Below are 20,390 nucleotides of genomic sequence, written 5' to 3' on the forward strand. Positions count from 1 at the left end.
ATACTGGGCTATTCAGTAGACTGAATTAGCATTGAGCATCCCTGGTATCTTTTTAGCATCAGTTCTCATGCCTCACCTCGAGACCCTTCAACCACATCACAACTGAATAGTGTAAAGTATCTGGATGCAAAATTCAGGTCAATGGTGCCACTAAAGCCAAATACCCTTCTTGGGATGACCAGTGCACCACCAGTTGCTTCCAGCGTGGCCCACACTACATACCATCTTGTGAATGTCATACAGACATTCCCTGCAAGCAATGGAGTCAGCACTAAGCTAATGTCATACAGCCTTTTCGGCTGTGTGATGCCCATTAATCAAATTTGAACCACCAACAGATCCATTCAACAAATTTGTATATCACTCAAAGATCAAGCATTCAGCTGCAAGAGGGGCCTTGCACTCGCATCACTTACAAGATCAGACATCCAATTTACAGGTAAAGTGGACTTCTTCTGTTGTCAAGTTTCTGAAAGTACTCTGGAGTGTTTCTTGGGGTACTGTAGTGAGTTCCAGGATTTGGCAGGGAGTGTTTCTGAATCTTCACAGGGAGGGCAGAGGATTGGTGATAACACAAAGGCTGGAACAGGTATTGAGGCTGCACTTGTACTGCCTCTGTGTCTGCAGCATGGCAGGGAATTGAAGCAGATGCTGCAGAGAGCAAGCTTTATGTGAAACCCTCTGCCAAGTTTCAGCTGGGCCCCTCCATGCTCCTTGAGAGCGATAGGAAGCTATCCAGCACGCCAGCCAGTGCACCTCAGCTCAACATCAGCATTCTCTCCTATGCAGCCCCATCAAGGCCCTTATCAAAGTCCATATACACAATGTCAACTGCACTGCCCATATCCACTCTCTAGATTACCTCATCAAAAAGTACGCAAACAAGTTAATCACGCATGATTTGCCCTTAGAAAATCTGTGCTTGCTTTCCTTTATTTACTCATGCTTGTCCAAATGGCTGTTAATTTTGACAACTTTTTCACTATTAAAAGGATAATGTGGAAAATATGTATTTACATCAACTAGAATAGGATTTATATATATGGTAACTCTAATTAAAACTACCAACCAAACAAAACCAACAGGGAACCTTCAAAAGCAAGGTTGCATCCTCTGCTTGCATTTCTTACTGAATCAGTATGGAAGATTTGCTTGCAGCAGAGATGAGTGGGGGTGGGGGGGGAGGGGGGGAGCTGCCCCGTTTTCCTGATGCCTCTATGAATATCCTGAATAAAGAAGTGAAGGCCAGGAGGAAGGTAGTCTTCCTCAGCACCTGTAGGAGCATCCCCAGGACCGCTGTTTGGCAGACCTGGACAGAGATGATTGTTAGGGTTAGTACAAGCAGCAACACCCCAGGACCTGGGTTCAATGTAGAAAGAGATGTAATGACCTTACAAGTCTAAGTCTAAGTACACCTCTCAACTCACCCTCTCCCTCACACATCTTAAATACTCCATCGCTTCTTCAACATACAATGTATACCAAGATACTTCTCTTGCTCATTTCAAGCTAGTCACCTACTCCTTCACTCTCATTACACCACATACTAACAACATTCTCTTCTCCCAAACAAACACTTGCACAACTACCAACTACCACTCCTTTTTCATTTCACATCACATAAATTCCTTAGATTCAACACCTCCCTGTCTTGAGTCCCATTTGTTTCAGCTACACCCTTTATTGCATTCACAATATGAACAATACCCATCTCTTCTCACCATCTCAATACACACACAGAACCTCTCATTCTGCATAATGCCAGGGAGAGAAACAAGGCTGGTGAGGAATCCCAAATATCCTCATCTTCACACAGGCCCAGTCATGTTAATAAATCTGTTCACCTTACATAAACAGCTGTGCAAGGTATTGGAAGTTGTTTCAAGGAGTTTCATCACTATTATGGAGAGTTTGGAGGAATCCACATCCAGCCCTAGCAGTGAGGTGTCACATGGCTTCATCGCCCAGCAATCTACCTTGAAAATGTAGTCACCTCCAGGGACACTGCAGCCAGGCTCTCACAAGAGTCCATGGTAGCAGATTTTGTAGCTTTGATGATAGTTCAAGTGACTGCTGGGAAGACACTGCAATGGAGAGGTTTGTGGATCAAATGAATAAAGGCTTTGATGGGGTTGATCATTTTCTGCAATCTTATCTGCCCTGGCAAAGAGGGTCACTGCAGACTGAATGGTGCAGCTGATGCCCATTGTAGTAGGTTCTGAAAGGGTTCAATGGCATAAAGATCTAGGACTGTGGCATGGCCCCCAGTCCAGAAGGTAGCAGATCCCATTCCAGGGGTCTGCAATAGCCTTTCTGAAGAATCACAGCCTCCACCTACACTGCTGCACAGAGAAGTCCAACAAGGTGTCTCTTGGCCTGCAGACCTCGTGTGCTGGGTATAGCCTCCTGCATACAGCACTCCACCACCATTACCTGTTGACTTATGAAAATCAGATGCTGGTAGTGGTTGCTAGGCCAGCATAACAAGCAAGAATAGGTTCCCATAGTAGGGGGATATAGCTGACTACAGGATTGCAGGGTAATGGAAGTATAGAAGTAGGGATTTAAAAGCTGGAAAGTTTAGAATCTGGCAAACCAGACAGGAAAAGAGCTGATGATCTAGGGAGCTGCAGCTGAGTGCTCCCTTGTATACTGTCAGAACCAGTCAAGCTTAGCTTTGCTGATGGATCCAAGACTTGACGGGGTAATGTAATTTTGTGTTAAAATGCAGTGGGTGCAGATATAGGGTGTTATCTGGGCATCACTTTGACCTTTTAATTTGGATGAAGCTTGCCTGTGGCAGACATTTGGCCCAAAGCCAAAACCTGCTGAGTTAAAACAGTGGGGATGGGATGATGTGGAGAGCTTCCAGATAAAAGTTTACCTCACACCACCTCATGTCTCCTTTCCAACTGGCAAGCAGATTTAAAGCAGCCCCAACCAGTATAAATTAAATACTCTATATAGTATTATAAATCCAATAATCAGATATAGCAATTTTAATGCAAATGCACTCCCTTCTCGTGTCTGAGTTAATGCCACTCCACCCTGGAGAGAGCTGGGAGAAGGAGTAAAATGGGCCAGAAAAGTAAGGAGTGGAGAGCAGATCACCTTCCCAACTCTGCCCCAAATAAGTCCAGGGCAGGAATGGTTGAGGACAGCCTTCCAATTGAGGCCCTAAACTTACCTGCATTGCAAAGGCTCTAGTGACGATCCTCCACCTTGGGCCTGCTGCAATACCGGAAGTGGCCATCATACCCGTGGCCTTGCTGGTTCTGGACAGCTGTCAGTCTCTGATTGGCTAGCATCCCTTGGAGGCGAGGCATCCACCCTGCGGGAGAAAATACTGTGGGGATCTCCCCCCCCTTGCAGGGACCTGGGAACCCCAAAAGCAGCCAGCAGACTGCTAACTGGGATTAAATCCCATTGGGACTCCCAAAATGGCCATAACGGGGTTGTCACCAGCTCTCCAGTCGGTGGTGGGCCCACCACTGTGACCATTAAATTCCACCTGCTAGCACTGCCATATCTGCTGAGTACTTCCAGCATTTTCTGTTCATGATTTGGATTTTAATGCTTCTTTTTCCCTGTTGCAAGCCTAAGGTAGTCCTTTAAAATGTTAAATATATCAGCAATCTATATCATGATGCGGTCCTGCAGTTCACCAATGTCCTAATTTGAAGATCTCATTCTCAAAATTTTTACAAACATACCTCTAGAGGGGTACAAGTATAAGCAAACAATGCTTCTGCTAGTATCACAAGATCATCACATAAAATGATGGCCCCACCAGGTTGAAGTATTCCTCCTGTAAGAATCAGATTAATGTACATTATTAACTGCAGTTCAGCTTTGATTCAATCTTCCTCCTAAAGAGATGATACCTGTCATGATCCGAGACCACAGCCCCAAGTTGTTGTTAAGGGATCCAGTTAGGGACCATTAAAGTAGACAAAGTTTGAGATTCAAAACACTTGCTCAGTGAATAAAGCCTCAAGATTCCAAGGTTTTGAACAAATAAAAATAAACTTTACTGTACAAGGTGAGAAAGATAAACAATTTACAATATCGATCTTATTCTCTAAAATTCTTAAACTCTAACATATATGATGTACATGTGAATTAATAGGCAAACTGTGGTCGAATGCACCACATTGCACAATAAATGCAGATGCGACCAAGACAGAGTCCACGGATTTCTCAACAACCCACCCAGAATTCACTGTGAGTCAACCAATCTCACTGAAACTCTGTTCTCTCATGAGGGTTTCCAGTCTTCATCTTCGAAGATCCAACCTGAAAATTCAATCGAGAAGTCGCTCTAACACGGACAGCATCAACAACAGCGCACCTCATCTCCCAAGGTTCCACTGCCCTGGATTCCCAAGTACACTCAAGCACCAACTCACAAGCACAGCTTCAGATCTTTGTCCAAGCCAAGCAGAACTTTCACCCCAACAGCCTACAGCATGGAGTCACCAACCTTCAGCTGCCTTTCTGGGTCTTCAGGTTTCTTCCTGGGCCCTCTTCATTTAGAGTCTGCTACCCACAGCCCTTTACCAAATGGAAGCATCTTTCTCAGCTCCTCTTGTTTTAACTTAACTGGGACCGTTACTTGTCCCCTTTCTGGGACTCTTCTTTTAGGACCTCTCCCCATTGTTGGCCAGGGGCTGCAGAGAGATTCCTGAGCAACTTTTGAAACCTGAGCTCAGTCACTGGCCTGAGCTGGCTGGAACCAGTTTGAATTAGCAAAGATAAAGGAAATGTGATGAGATACAAGTCCTTATTTAGAAAAGGAATAACGAGGTTAATGCAACCTAAGTCTTGGAACAGAGCCAATGAGAATATGCCACAGACTAGGTAAGCAGGCCTAAACCAACGGGAGAGAGACAGCACAGCTTGGAGGGATAAGATTTCAGAATAAGAATGGAGATTTTCGGGCGTGGAGGCAGCAAGACTCTGGAGACCAACCATCGCAGAAGCGGAAGAACCGACATCAGCAACGCAGAGACGCGAGAGAGAACGGAATGCCTGGCCAGCGTCAGCTCTCCTTTTCAGGTATTAGCTTTTATATTCTGTGACCACTCAGAGAGTGTCAGAGAAACCTAGTGGGTGTGCGTTTAGATCCTAGTTTTGGGTATAAGACTGTATAACCTGCTGTAAACTGCATGTCTATATTTAACCAGACGTCTAAGCTATGTGTAGATGATCTAACTTCGTGAATAAAGCGAATTTAGACTTAAGAGAGAATTGACTCTTCTCTTTGTACTAAGCCAACAACCGTTACCGGTGACCTCCGGCAACACACCCCACTTGGGGTACAAGAATCGAGGGATATTATGAAAGATATTGGATTGTGCGCGCCCGGGGATGATCCTAGGAAGTTGTTCCTAGCGGTCAGGCAACAGAGATGCTGAGGAAAGAAAATTAATTCTAATGTGCCTACACCCACATATACACTCCGCCCTATTGGAGGAACAAAAACTTGGTAGAGGCACAAATGAGGCCTTAAAAAACCAAGTATTGTCTGTCATGGGCAATAACAGAGGGGACCCAGTGGAGGCGCTGATGAAATGATATCAAAGAAAAGGTGAGAACCCTGTCGCATTTTCGGCTCGTATTTGGGCGATGTTTCAAGGGGTCTACGGCAAAGGCCTAGGAAGGGATAATTTACAGCCGGAGATTAAAAACTGATGGCTCAGAATGCTAGTGTCACATGGCACTAAGGAGTCGAGGAAAGCATTAGATCGGTTTGATCGCACTGATGACACACATACAGAGCCCTGGATAATTAGGAAGATGATTAGAGTATGGGAAAGGGAAACACCAAAACTACCCAAGACATCCAGGATCAGAGCAATACCTGTTAAGGATCAGGCAACAACCTGGAGAAATGAAGGGAGGGGACCTACTCAGAGGGAACCCCCTCCAGCTTATCTGACAGTGGGAAGAGGTAGAGGCAGAGGAAAAGGAAACTTCTCAGGAACGGGGAGAACTCAGGGCAAGGTGTCCATATGCTATAACCATGGCTGAGAGGGACACTTCGCAAGGGACTGCCCGAACTCGAGACGAGAGAATGTAGGTCGGGGAGGGAACCAGAGCCTACCCATGGAAGGGCCGGATAGACCAAGTCCTCAGTGTGATATGATAGAAATACCACTGAGTTCCGGGTTGTACCCCGAACTGCAATGACGGTCTCAGGCCTCTCCGTTATGGGTGTGAGATACGCGGTGGGATGACACGGGGAGACCCCTAGTGAATGGTAGGGTTGGAGGCCACCCTATTACATTCCTTTGGGGATCCCACACCACCGTTAACACCACTCAGATCAATGACGTAGATTGGAAAATTCAAAACAAATTATTCTAAATGGATTCACAGGGCATTCACAAGTGAGATATGTGAGTGTACCGTTGGAAGTCGGTGTGGGAGACATATTGATAGACCATTCAGTAATCCTTATCAAATTACCCAGAGAATAAGAACATATATTAGGCAGTAACTATATGGCCAAAGTGGGACTCTGCTTTGACCCCATTGATTGTATGATTTGGCAAATGCCTTTGGGCGTAGGCAGTATTAATCACACACTCGTCCCGGTGGGGGAAATCAGGATAGGATATGCATGATCGGGGAAATGTGGATAGAACCAGGAGAAATGAATGATAATCATGAAGTACAACAAATTATTGCACAGAACTCAATAGTATTCACCCAACATAAACATGATTGTGGGGAAATGATCGGGAGTTTGTGTATACAAGGTCCAGACCCCAAACCACAAAAGCAATACGGTTTCCCAAAACAAGCAGAAGAAGAGATAGGGAAGATGATACAGAGTCTGCTGCAGCAAGGGATAGTAAGACCAATAGCTTCTACTAACAACGCACCTATTTGGCCGGTGAGGAAGCCCGACGGTAGCTGGCGACTAACGATAGACGACAGAGAATTAAATAAAGTCACCCCATCAACAGCCCCTACTGTGGCAACTAGCCCAGAGACAGTAGTTCAACAAAATGAGGATGCGTAGTGGTTTACAGTTTTGGACATAAGTAACAGATTTGGGTCTATTCCACTGGAGAAGGAATGTCAATATAAATTTGCGTTTACTTTCCAAGGACAGCAATATACATGGACTGCCCAGCCACCGCGATTTCACAATTCCCTGTCCATATTTCACCAACGGCTGAGGGAAGGGTTAAAAGGATTCTCGAGGCCTGAATGTCTAGTGCAGTATGTAGACGACTTACTCCTATAAACTAAAACCAAAAAGGAACATTATCAGCTGCTAAGTGAATTACTGCAGTTGTTACATGACTTTGGATTAAAGATTAACCCTAAAAAAGCGCAGATCATGAAACAAAAAGTTACTTACTTGGGAATGATTCTGACGCCAAGAGGGAAATTGACAAGCGAACGATAGAGATGGTTGGCAGACTTCCTGTTCCGCGGGATGTAAAAGGGTTAAGGTCTTCTTAGGCTTGGTGGGATATTACAGGGACCACATTGATGGATTCATGACAAAAGCAGCCCCACTAAAGGAATTATTAAAAAAGAATGTAGCTTGGGAGTGGAAAACAGAACACACCCAGGCCATGACCGCTCCAAAGCAAGCACTAACTGCTGCGCCTGCTCTGAAGACCCCAAACCCAACTGAGCAGTTTTCATTGGAGGTGCCTACCACAGACACCATCCTTTCGGCCGTTCTATTACAGGAGGCACACGGGAAATTACGACCAGTAGCATATGCCACACGTATGCTCTCACCAGTAGAGCAGGGGTATACGGTATGCGAAAAACACTTGCTAGCTGTCTTTTGGGCAGCGCAGCATTTTACTTATATAGTGGGACCAAACCCACTTACAATATTAACAAAACAGCTACTGTTAGACGGAAGGATTAAGGATGGTGCAGTTAGCCAAAATAGAATCGCTAGATGGGCATTGTTGCTGCAAGGGAGAAATATAACCGTAAAGGGGCTAAAAAAACCACCACTATGTTAGCAGACAACTTAGTTTATCAGGGAGAAAAACAATGAGTGTCAATTGATGATCACAAATGATCCCAAAGGCCCATTTGTATCAAAGAAAAAGGGAGGGAGTAAGACGGGGCCTGAAAGCAGAAAAACAAAGGAAGCAGGAAAGGAAGAACCCTATTTTAAAATTTTTGTGGATGGCGCTTCATCAGTACAGGATGGGGAAAGGAGAACTGGCTGTGGGATATACATGGAGGATGAACATGGACAGGTAAGATATAGTGCGGCTTTGAAATTACCTAAAACCATGAGTGCGTAGGCAGCAGAACTTGCAGCCGTCGCATGTGGTTGGTCACCCGGAATACTTTCCGCCTAGATTAGTCATATACTCTAATAGCATGTATGTCTGTAATAGCCTCACAGAACATTTGCCCCTATGGGAAGCGAGAGGATTTGTCTCAGCGGATGGAACGCCCCTTCCTTCGGCCCCGCTCTTACGGTACATCTTTGAAGAAGCACAAGGGAAAGGATTTGGGGTCACAAAAGTGAAAGCTCATTCAAAACTATCTCCCAAAGGGAACAGGAAAGCTGATGAACTAGCCAAACGAGGTGCTGTAAGTGGACAGGAATGGCAGCCACCGATTGGGGAAATTGGAGGCCAGAAAGAGAAGCAGGCTAAAGTAATGGATTTAACGGAGGAGCAAAAGAAAGACGGAGAATTGAAAAAACTAATAGGAGGAGCAGAGTCAGACAGATACAAAAGGCATGAGGGGTCTATGTTCAATACGGAGTGGTTTTATGTGAGGGAAAATTTGTGGTGCCAGAGGAGGGACATAACCAAATTATCCACTGGTACCATGACTTATGGGGACATAAAGGGACGGAGAGCACCCTGGATCAGATAAAGGAGGTGTGCTGGTGGCCCGGAATGAAAGGTGACGTGGAATAATATGTCAAGAATTGTTTGATCTGTGCACAACACAACCCCGATAGAAATGTTAAGAAAAGGGCCCTCCGACATACTAGACCAGTAGAAGGACCTTGGACTAATTTACAGATAGATTATGTAGGACCCCTTCCCCCACTCCAGGAGGATACAAGTACATTCTAGTAATAGGGGATACCTTCACTAAATGGGTGGAAGCTTTTCTGAACAGAACACAGCCAAAATTACTGCGAAAATTCTATTAGAAAAGGTGTTTACCCGTTGGGGTTTACCCTGAAGCATAAAATCGGGTCAGGGAACACATTTTACAGCCCAAGTAATGCAAGATGTTATGACCCTTTTTGGGGTCAGACAGAGATTCCACATACCCTTTGACCACAGTCTAGTGGAATTGTGGAAAGAATGAATCGGACATTGAAAAACATGATAGCCAAAATGGTGCAGCAGCACAAGACAACCTGGCAGGTCATTCTGCCCAATGTGCTGATGTTAACCAGGAATACGGTGGCTTCATCAACAGGCTACACTCCTTATAGACTCATGACTGGAAGGGGGATGAGGGGAATGGAGGGGTTGGTAGGTTTGGATTTGTCTGAACCCGAGGTAGACCACGTTATATCAGAAAAATGGGTACAACAGCTAGTAAAAACAGTAAAAGAAGCAAATCATGTAGCTGCTCACCGACAGGGAAAGAAAAAACAGCAATGCAAGGCTTATTTTGACGCAAAAGTCAGCCCAATAGAGTTGAGCCCTGGACAAAGAGTAATGATTAGAATACACCAGCCCACCTCATTTTTGAGTCCAAACTTTGCTGGCCCCTATGAGATAGTAGTTAAAGCTAGCCCATCTGTATACAAGACATTAACGATACCAGATAAGAGTGGCTGGTATCACATTAATCAGCTAAGGTTAGTGGGAAAAAAACAAGATAATCACCATTGGCGTGTGCTGCTCGATGCTAACGATGTTCCGAATCCCAAAGGTCAGGGAGATCAAGAACAGGAGCAGCTACAGATCAAAGAGGAAATGATTGAAAACAAATTTGATAGTGTCCGTTCACATGCAGAGGCGAATCCAGGGAAAAATGAAAGAAAAATAAAAAAAAGAGGGGGAATAAGTGGGTTAGAAGAAACTGACAGTTAGAATCTGAAACAAAATAGGAACAGGATTTGGACGGTCTGGCTCAGTATATGGAGAGAGTGGACTTAAAATAGTACTCAAAAGAAACTGTAAATAAGAACAGAAACTACACTTGTTCATTACAGGTCCAGCCTAAAATGAAGGGGATAATGCATTTTGTTGTTATTGGATTGACCGTCATCAGAACTGCGGTTGAACCTGCCTCGGAGCCGTCACAACGAATGAACGTGCCTGAAGCAGTATCAACGGAGGAGGGATATCCCAAGACCAAGAACAACTTTGCTCTGCAGAATAAGACAGTCCGAACCAACAAAGGGAAAAGAGAGGACTTATATTTGTATTATATGGGAATGGATGGGTTAACGTGCGCGGGGAAAACTTTGGGTATACCGGAGGGAGCGGGAGTACAATTTTCATGCAACAAAGTTCTAGAGGTGACATTGTTGGTAATCCCAGAGGGAAAAACCATTAGTCAATTTGTGGATCCATTTATTGAGTGACCATCAGGGAGCAACGGTCGAGGTAAAATTATGGTCCACTGGGACCACACCTATGTGAATATTGACAGAGCTAGACTCATATCGGAGGGATATTGATTGGGGAGGATATAGCAGGCATTTTAGAAAGATTAGCTGGATCATCATCAATTGTCAGTACTTATGAAAATCGTTCATTGTCCATTCTGCCTGTTAACATCCAGTCCTTTTTACAATACGCCTTTGTGGGACAAACGTATTAGATAGCCACAGCGGCTATGAACTATAACAAAGGATGGAAACAGTGCCCTCTGGAAGGACACAATATGGCTATTAACAATGTGACCTTAGACCTGGTTATCAGTGGACAAGTTCTGCCTAAGCCAATAATGAGAATGGTAATAAATGCAAACCACACAGTCCAATGTACCGATATAGACCAAGATCGGCGGAAATACGTTCCTACTGAACTACCACCCATTCCGCACCTGACTGCAGATTGGACGCAAATAGCGGAGGAAGCCAATGAGATAATTCATCAATGGAGTAAACATATTAAAATAATTAGAACTCATGCTGATAAAGCAGAGGAACTGCTACGGGACCCCAGGTTCTGGGATAAGATTTAGAATTGGGGATCTAATGTTCAAATACATCCATGGGTCAGGATTTTATCACATGCTGCTTTAGTTGTGATCATATGTGCTTTAATACTTGCCATATTCAACATATATCAGCTTAGAAGGTGGAAAATTGAAATTTTGCACTGATTGAATATCAATATAAGGACACTGTGTGAAGTATATTTTATATATGCATCTCTTTTATATTTTTATATAACCATATGATATCGTGGATGTAACATGCTCATTGAGGGACAATGACAACCTCAGGAGTGGTACACAGAAAGGAAGAATAATGATCCTAAGACAAGTATCTTTGGATCAAAAGGGGGGAAGATGTTAGCCAGGGGCTGCAGAGAAACTCCTGAGCAACTTTTGAAACCTGAGCTCAGTCCCTGGCCTGAGCTGGCTGGAACCAGTTTGAATTAGCAAAGATAAAGGAAATGTGATGAGACACAAGTCCTTATTTAGAAAAGGAATAACGAGGTTAATGTTACCTAAGTCTTGGAACAGAGCCAATGAGAATATGCCACAGACTAGGCAAGCAGGCCTAAACCAACAGGAGAGAGACAGCACAGCTTGGGGAGATAAAATTTCAGAATAAGAATGGAGAGTTTCGAGCATGGAGGCAGCGAGACTCTGGAGACCAACCATCGCAGAAAGGGAAGAACCTACATCAGCAATGTAGAGACATAAGAGAGAGAAAACAGAATGCCTGGCCAGCGTCAGCTCTCCTTTTCGGGTATTAGCTTTTATATTCTGTGACCACTCAGGGAGTGTCAGAGAAACCTAGTGGATGTGCGTTTAGATCCTAGTTTTGGGTATAAAACTGTATAACCTGCAGTAAACTGCATGTCTATATTTAACCAGACATATAAGCTATATGTAGATGATGTAATGATGTGAATAAAGTGAATTTAGAGTTAAGAGAGAATTGACTCTTCTCCTCTTTGTACTAAGCCAACAACTGTTACCGGTGACCTCTGGCAACACCATCCCCTGCCTGGGACACTTGACTTATGATTAAAACTGATTGACTGACTCACTTAAACTGATCCTTGAACTAATCTGGTGACCTTTCAAAACTCTCCAAGATGGTGCTGTCCTTGTTACTAGACAGGAATAAATGTAACAAGCATTGAAAGATCTGTACTTTAAGTGTTACAATCTCCACAGGCTGCTAATCTACATAGCATATGGGACACAGAAAAATGTATTTCAGCACATGCCATTCATTAAAGAATTTAAAATCGGTCTCCAGTAGAAAGACTTTGCTATATACATGTAGTTGTTGAAATGAGCCTCTGCAGAGACCAAGGTGTTTGATGGAATGGGAATAGTTCACCAAGTGCTTCTAAGGTTCTGCCTACAATATCTAGATTGAGGTGGTGGGATTTTCCTTCTCCTGATCACAGTGGCCATGATGGAGGAAATCTGGCAGTTGCTTCACTGGGGTCACTTAGTAGTAGGTTTCTCACAATGATTTATGTTGTTCTGTCAGGACGTAAGATGAGTGAAAGCCACATGCTTCCAAACAATGGAAGTGAGGAAATGATAAGAGTGACCCATCAGTGCTCTCAAGTGTTTCCTAGCAGCTACATCAATAATAGCTGATGCCAGAGGCAAGTTGCATGGCCATGGTGCACTGTACAATGAACAACTGAGTGCTGTTTTCCTGCACACCATTTTTCTTACATGCCCAAATCATAATGAGAGAGCTATCATCTATTCCAAATAATATTGCCCTGTTGCAAGACCTGTAGTGGATGTACCTTTAGTACAGTGTTGTCCAATATGCTCACCGCTCGCCACATGTGGCGAATTGTTGCTGTTTGTTTTCAGAGCCACACAATACTGAATAGTATTGAAGTTGCACAGGTGAGTATGGGTGTCACTCATTAGAGTATTATTTGTTATCTCTCCCTAATTAAACAAGGAAGAAGACAGGGCAGAAGCCACATATCAGTCAGATCGTAACTATATTTATTAGAATATAGTTCAGTTGGCAGGTTTATAGTGACCTGGAGGCTGAAGAGCCATAGCTGATTGAAACAAAGAAAATCTTGTTTGTTACCTTCTCTGTTCTTGTTCTCACTGGGTACCTCTAACTGATGATACATTTAGATCTGTGGCACCTCTCTATGAAAGCAGGGCTGGCCTTCAGAAGGACAGCGGTCCAACTATTCTCGAAATTTCCTTGGGGAATCTAGTGACAGAGGGGTGCTAAGTGAAGAACTTGTTTTTTTCAGCTGGTAGTTGGCAGTTTTCACAAAACAGTTGAATGACGGATAGTGCTGCATGGCTGCCAATTAAGGTTGAAGTATGCAATTTTGGCAAGCTGAGGAGCTGCAGCAACATGCAAATGCGTTCAGCCTACATCTTATTACATCTGTTGAAATGAGTGATTGAAAGGAATAGGATGCTACTGGGGTGAGAAGCAGAGATTAGAGGAGGTCGATCTTGAACCAACTTTCCATTAAATGTCCGGTCACTGTACTTGGAAATGGCAGGTGACAGAGTATAAGAAGGCAAGAGCCAGCGCAATAGCCATTACATAAAGATTTTTAAAAATGAATTTGTGGGATGTGTGCTTCACTGGCTGGGTCAGTATTTATTGCCCATCTCCATTGGTCCTTGAGAAGGTGGTGGTGAGCTGCCTTCTTGAACCGCTGCAGTCCATGTTGTGTGGGTACACCCAAAGTGCTGTTAGGAAGGGAGTTCCAGGATTTTGACCCAGCAACAATGAAGGAACAGCGATATACTTCCAAGTCAGGATGGTAAGTGGCTGGGAGGGGAACTTACAGGGGGTGGCATTCTCATCTATCTGCCACCCTTGTTCTTCTAGATGGTAGTGGTTGTGGGTTTGGAAGGTGCTGTCTAAGGAGCTGTAATGAGTTCCTGCAGTACACCTTGCAGATGGTACACACTGCTGCTACTGTGCATCGGTGGTGAAGGGAATGAATGTTTGTGGATGTAGTACCAATCAAGCAGGTGGCTTTGTCCTGGACAGTGTCAAGTTTCTTGAGAGTTGTGGGAGCTGCACTCATCCAGACAAGTGGGGAGTATTCCATCACACTCCTGATTTGTGCCTTGTAGATGGTGGACAGGGTTTGGGGAGTGATGAGATTAGTTATTCGACACTGGATTCCTAGCCTCTGACCTGTTCTTGTTGCCACAGTATTTATATGGCTATTCCAGTTCAGTTTCTGGTCAATGATAACCCCCAGAATGTTGATAGTGGCGAATTCAGTGAGGGTAATACCATTGAATGTCAAGGGGCAAAGGCTAGATTCTCTTGTCATAGGTGGTCATTGCCTGGCACTTGTGATGCGCAAATATTACTTCCCACTTGTCAGCCCAAAGCCTGGATATTGTACAGGTCTTGCTGCATTTGGACATGGGCTGCTTCAGCATCTGAGTAGCAAATGGTGCTGAACATTGTGCAATCATCAGCGAACAGCCCCACTGCTGACCTTATGATGGAAGGAAGACCATTGGTGAAGCAGCTGAAGATGGTTGGGCTGAGGACACTACCCTGAGGAACTCCTGCAACGATGTCCTGGAGCCAAGATGACTGACTTCCAATAACCACAACCATCTTCCTTTGTGCTGGGTATGACTCCAACCAGTGGAGAGTTTTCCCCCCAAATTCCCATTGACTCTAGTTTTGCTACGGCTCCTTGATGCCACACTCAGTCAAATGCTGCCTTGATGTCAAGGGCAGTCGCTCTCACCTCACCTTGGGAGTTCAGCTCTTTTGTCCGAGTTTGAACCAAGGCTGTAATGAGGTCAAGAACTGAGTGGCCTTGGCGAACCCAAACTGGGCGTCAGTGAACTGGTTATTGCTAAGCAAGTGCCACTTGATAGCACTGTTGATCACCCCTTCCATCACTTTATTGATGATCGAGAGTAGGCTGATAGGCAGTAATTGACTGGGTTGGATTTTTCCTGCTTTTTGTGTACAGGACATACCTGGGCAATTTTCCACACAGCCGGGTCGATGCCAGTGTTGCAGCTGTACTGGAACGACTTGGCTAGGGGCGCGACAAGTTCTGGAGCACAAGTATTCAGTACTATTGCCGAAATATTGTCAGGACCTATAGCCTTTGCAATATCCTTCAACCATTTCTTGATATCATGTGGAGTGAATCGAATTGGCTGGAGGCATCTGTGATGCTGGGGACCTTTGGAAGAGGCCAAGATGGATCATCCACTTGGCACTTCTGGCTGAAGATTGTTCCAAATTCTTCAGCCTTATCTTTTGTACTGATGTGCTGGGCTCCCCCATCATTGAGGATGGGGATATTTGTGAAGTCTCCTCGTTCAGTGAGTTATTTAATTGTCCACCACCATTCATGACTGGATGTGGCAAAGCTGCAGCGCTTAGATCTGATCTGTTGGTTGCGGGATCACTTATCTCTGTCTATCACTTGCTGCTTTTGCTGTTTGGTATGAAAGTAGTCCTGTGCTATAGATTTACCAGGTTGACACCCCATTCTTAGGTATGCCTGGTGCTGCTCCTGGCATGCCCTCCTGCACCCTTCATTGAACCAGGGCTGATCCCCTAGCTTTATGGTAATGGTAGAGCGGGGGATATAACGGGCCATGGGGTTACAGGTTGTGGTTGAACATGATTCCTACATGGCACAGAGCACCTCATGGATGCCAGTCTTGAGCTGCTAGATCTGTTCAAAATCTATCCCAATCAATACTGTGGTAGTGCTACACAACATGATAGAGGGTATCTTCAATGTGAAGGCGGGATTTCGTCTCCACAAGGACTGTGCGGTGGTCACTCCTACTGGTACTGTCATCGACAGATGCATCTGTGAGGTCAAGTATGTCTTTCCCTCTTGTTGGTTCCCTCAACACCTGCCACAGACCCAGCTATGCTCTAGAAGCTATGTCCTTAAGGAGTCGGCCAGCTTGGTTAATAGTGGTGCTACCGAGCCACTCTTGGTGATAGACATTGAAGTCCCCACCCAGAGGATATTTTGCACCCTTGCCACACTCAGTGCTTCCTCCAATTAGTGTTCAACATGAAGGAGCACTGATTCACCAGCTGAGGGGGGGTGGTACGTGGTAATCAGCAGGAGGTTTCCTTGCCCATATTTGACCTAATGCCATGAGACTTCACAGGGTCTGGAGTCAATGCTGAGAACTCCCAACTCCCTCCTAATTGTATACACTGTGCTGCCACCTCTGCTGGGCCTGTCCTACCAATGACATACCCAGGGGTGGTGATGGTGGTGTCTAGGGCATTATCTGTAAGATATGATTCCATGAGGACGACTATGTCAGGCTGTTGCTTGACTAGTCTGTGCCAATTTTGGCACTAGCCCCTAGATGTTAGGGGCTTTGCAAAGGGGGACTTTGCAGAGTCAACAGGGCTTAGTTTGCCATTGTGGTTTCTGGTGCCTAGGTTGATGCCAGGTGGTTCGTCCGGTGTCATTCCATTTTTTAAGACTTTGTAGTGGTTTGATACCATTTCAGAGGGAATTTTAAGAGTCAACCACATTGGTGTGAGTCTGGAGTCATATGTAGGCCAAGCCAGGTAAGGCACATTTCCTTCCTTAAAGGACAGTTACAACAATTGACAATGGTTTCATGGTCATCATTAGACTTTTAATTCCAGATTTATACTCAATTCAAATTCTACCATCTACCCAGAGCATTACCCTAGATCTCTGGATTACTAGTCCAGCAATAATACCACTCCGACATCACCTCCCGCCATTGTTTCTTTCCTCTAAGGAAAGATCAAGTGTCAGCAGGGGACCATTTAGGAGACAGTGATCTTGTATCATAAGGGTTAGGATGACAATAGAAAAGGACAAAGAGTATTCCATTGGGGGAGAGCCAACTTCAATTGGGCAAGAACGGAGCTGGGCTGGAGAGAATGGAACTAAAGGTCGGAGGGAAAAACTATAGCTGAACAATGAGCTACCTTCAAAGGAGAAATGGCTCGGGCACAGTTAAAGTATAATCCCTCAAAAGGGAAAGATAGGGCAAACAAATCCAAGCTCCCTGGATGGAAAAAGAGATAGAAATTAAGATAAAGAAGAAAAAGGGTGCTTATGACAGGTGTCAGGTAGAAAATACAATTGAGAACCAAGCTGTAAACAGAAGATTCACAGGAGAGGTGAGAAGCAAATAAGAGAAGCGAAGAGGGATTATGAGAAAAGACTTGCAGCCAACATAAAGGGGAATCCCAAAATCCTCTACAGGCACATTAATAGTAAAAGGGTGGTAAAAGGAGAAGTAGGGCCAATTGGGGACCAAAAAAGTTATTTACACATGGAGGCAGGGGGCAAAGCTGAGGCGTTAAATAAGTACTTTACATCCATCTTTACCAAGGAAGCAGATGCTACACAGACCATGATGTCAGAGGAGGAAGCTCTGTCACTAGAGGGGTTCAAAATTGATAAGGAGGAGGATTGGATAAACTGTTGGTACTTAAAGTTGACAAGGTACCGGGGCCAGATGAGATGCATCCAAGGATATTTAAGGAAGTGAGAGATTGTAGAAATTGCAGGGGCACTGGCCATAATCTTTTAGTCCTTCCTAGACTCAGGGGAGGTGCCAAAGGACTGGAGAATTTCAAACATTATGCCCTCGTTCAATAAAGGTTGTCAGGATAAGCCCAGCAATTACAGACCAGTCAGTTTAACTTCGGTGGTGGGGAAGCTTCTAGAAACAATTATTCGGTATAGAATTAATAGATCACATGGAAAAATGTGGGGCAATTAGGAAAAGCCAGCATGGTTTTCTTAAGGGAAAATCGTGTTTAACTCGCTTGCTTTAGTTTTTTGAAGAGATAACAGAGAGGGTTGATGTGGGTAATGCTCTTGATGTGGTGTACATGGACTTCCAAAAGGCATTCAATACAGAGCCGCAAAACACACTTGAGATAAGTTATGGCTCATGGAATAAAAGGGACAGTAGCAAAGTGGATACAAAATTGGCTGAGTGATAGGAAACAGTGAGTAATGGTTAATGGATATTTTTCAGGCTGGAAGAAGGTTTGTAGTGGTCGGTATTGCGGCCCTTGCTTTTCCTGATATGTATTAATAATCTAGATCTTGGTGTGCAGGGGACAATTTCAAAGTTTGCACACGATACAAAACTTGGAAGTTTGTAAGCTGTTAGGAGGATAGTGTAGAACGTCAAAAGGGCATAGACAAGTTGGTAGAGTAGGCAGATAGGTGGCAGATGGAGTTCAATGCAGAAAAGTGTGAGGTGATTCATTTTAGTAGGAAGAACATGGAAAGACAATTTAAAATAAGGGGTACAACTCTAAAGGGTGTGCAGGAGCAGAGGGACCTGGGTCTATCTGTGCATAAGTCATTAATGGTGGCAGAACAGGTGGAGAGAGCAGTTAATAAAGCATACAGTATCCTAGGCTTTATTAATAGAGGCATAGAGTACAAGAGCAAGGAGGTTATGCTGAACTTGTATAGGACATTAGTTAGACCTCAGCTGGAGTATTGCATACAGGTCTAGGTGCCACACGTCAGGAAGGATGCGAACACATTGGAGAGGGTGCAGAAGAGGTTTACAAAAATGGTTCCAGGGACGAGAAACTTCAGTTATGTAGATAGAATGGAGAAGTTGGGACTGTTCCCCTTGGAGAGGAAAAGGCTTAGAGGAGATTTAATAGAGGTGTTCAAAATCATGAGGAGGCTAGATAGAGTAGATAGGGAGAAACTGTTCCCGCTTGTAAAAGCGTCGAGAATGAGAGAGCATAGATTTAGAGTGATTTTCAAAAGAAGCAAATGTGATGTGAGAAAAAGCTTTTTCACACAGCAAGTGGTTCAGGTCTGGAATGCACTGCCTAGAAGTGTGATGGAGGTAAAGTCAATGCAGGCATTCAAGAGGGCATTAGATGATTATTTAAATAGAAATAATGTGCAGGGTTATGGGGAAAAAGCAGGAGAATGGCACTGAGTCATAATGCTCATTTGGAGAGGCGGTACAGACATGATGGGCCGAATGGCCTCCTTCTGCACCAATTCTGTGATTCCCCGGATTTCTTAATATATCAATTCCAATAAAATAGAGACAGTTTATTTTTGAAGAAAGTTGCTTTTGAAATGAAGTGCTGCACACTGTCTGAAATAGAACATTTCAGTTAACAGATTGTCACCACCTTTTGAAAGCATATGCAGCAGGCTTGCTTTGCTGGCATGTAAAACAGTTTGCTGGATTGTAAAACAGTTTTGAAGCTGTCCTCTTGGCCTCTGGCAGTGGGTATATCTGAATTGACTGCTGACCATTTAGAACTTCACACTTATTTTCACATTTATTTTATTATTTATTGCATATATTTTGTATCATGTAGCAAATATGGTGACCTGATCACCACAAGTTTGGCGAGCATTGAAATCCTATTGGACAACACTGCTTTACTAGAACCAGCAGCAAGTGTTTGAGTGCCATTCATGAGCAAAACGCTAAAGAATTGTAGCAACACATCCCTTCTATTCGGTGCCATGATTTTGTCTCCGCCTCCTTACATTTCTGTCCTCAGCTGCACCAGCTTCCTCCATTTGCTTCCCTTCCCCTTTTCCATGATTCTCATGACCTTTGTGCCCATCACATCCATTTGATGTTTCTGTTGCCCAAAGATGTACAGGTCTTTTAGACTGCCGAACTCTTAAGATTACCTACCTCTTGCACAGCTTCCTACTATAGGAAGACCATGCTTTGGTTTGCGTGCTGAAACAAATGGTTCCATAGCAATCAGTAGATCCAAATCTAGCTCATAACTCTTCCAGGCCATATTTTCATGTTTCTGGAAAAGACAAAAAAGTGCAATTTTGAAAGAAAAACAGGTGATTCCATTTACAGCTCACTGTGTTCATTTGTGCAGGATAATATAGAGGCTTTACCCTTAAGAAAGTGAGAAGTGGTGCAATGATGACATCAAATATTTCCAAATATTCATAGCAGAATGCAATCTTTGCAAACCGCACAGCAGCCTCCACGGACACACCGTCTTCACCTACAAATATCAATTGAAAGAAAGTGTGAGAAATACTGCACAAACATCTATAATACTTTTTATTCATTCTTGGGAGATGGGTATTGCTGGCAAGGCTGTTGTTTACTGTCCATTCCTTGTTGAGCCATTTCAGAGGATACTTACAAGTAAATTGTCAGGGGTCACAGATAGGCCAGGCTGGTGGAATGATTTTTGAAGGGCACTGGAAGATTTGACCTGGCATAGC

General features: G+C 44.1%; 1 protein-coding gene across 1 annotated transcript in view; it reads right to left on the bottom strand.

Annotated features, from left to right (window-relative positions):
* LOC121286091 (cilia- and flagella-associated protein 54-like) overlaps window positions 1-20,390 on the bottom strand; it is a 254,632-nt gene that overhangs the window by 179,165 nt on the left and 55,077 nt on the right. Inside the window, exons 11-13 of the mRNA XM_041203086.1 lie at window positions 20,052-20,164; window positions 19,831-19,954; window positions 3,714-3,808 (exon numbers count right to left, since the gene is read on the bottom strand). Of these exons, the coding sequence (XP_041059020.1) occupies window positions 3,714-3,808; window positions 19,831-19,954; window positions 20,052-20,164 (332 nt within the window). The remainder of the gene's footprint in view (window positions 1-3,713; window positions 3,809-19,830; window positions 19,955-20,051; window positions 20,165-20,390) is intronic.

Source organism: Carcharodon carcharias, chromosome 13 (assembly GCF_017639515.1).
Source record: "Carcharodon carcharias isolate sCarCar2 chromosome 13, sCarCar2.pri, whole genome shotgun sequence".
In the NCBI taxonomy this organism is placed as follows: Eukaryota; Metazoa; Chordata; class Chondrichthyes; order Lamniformes; family Lamnidae; genus Carcharodon; species Carcharodon carcharias.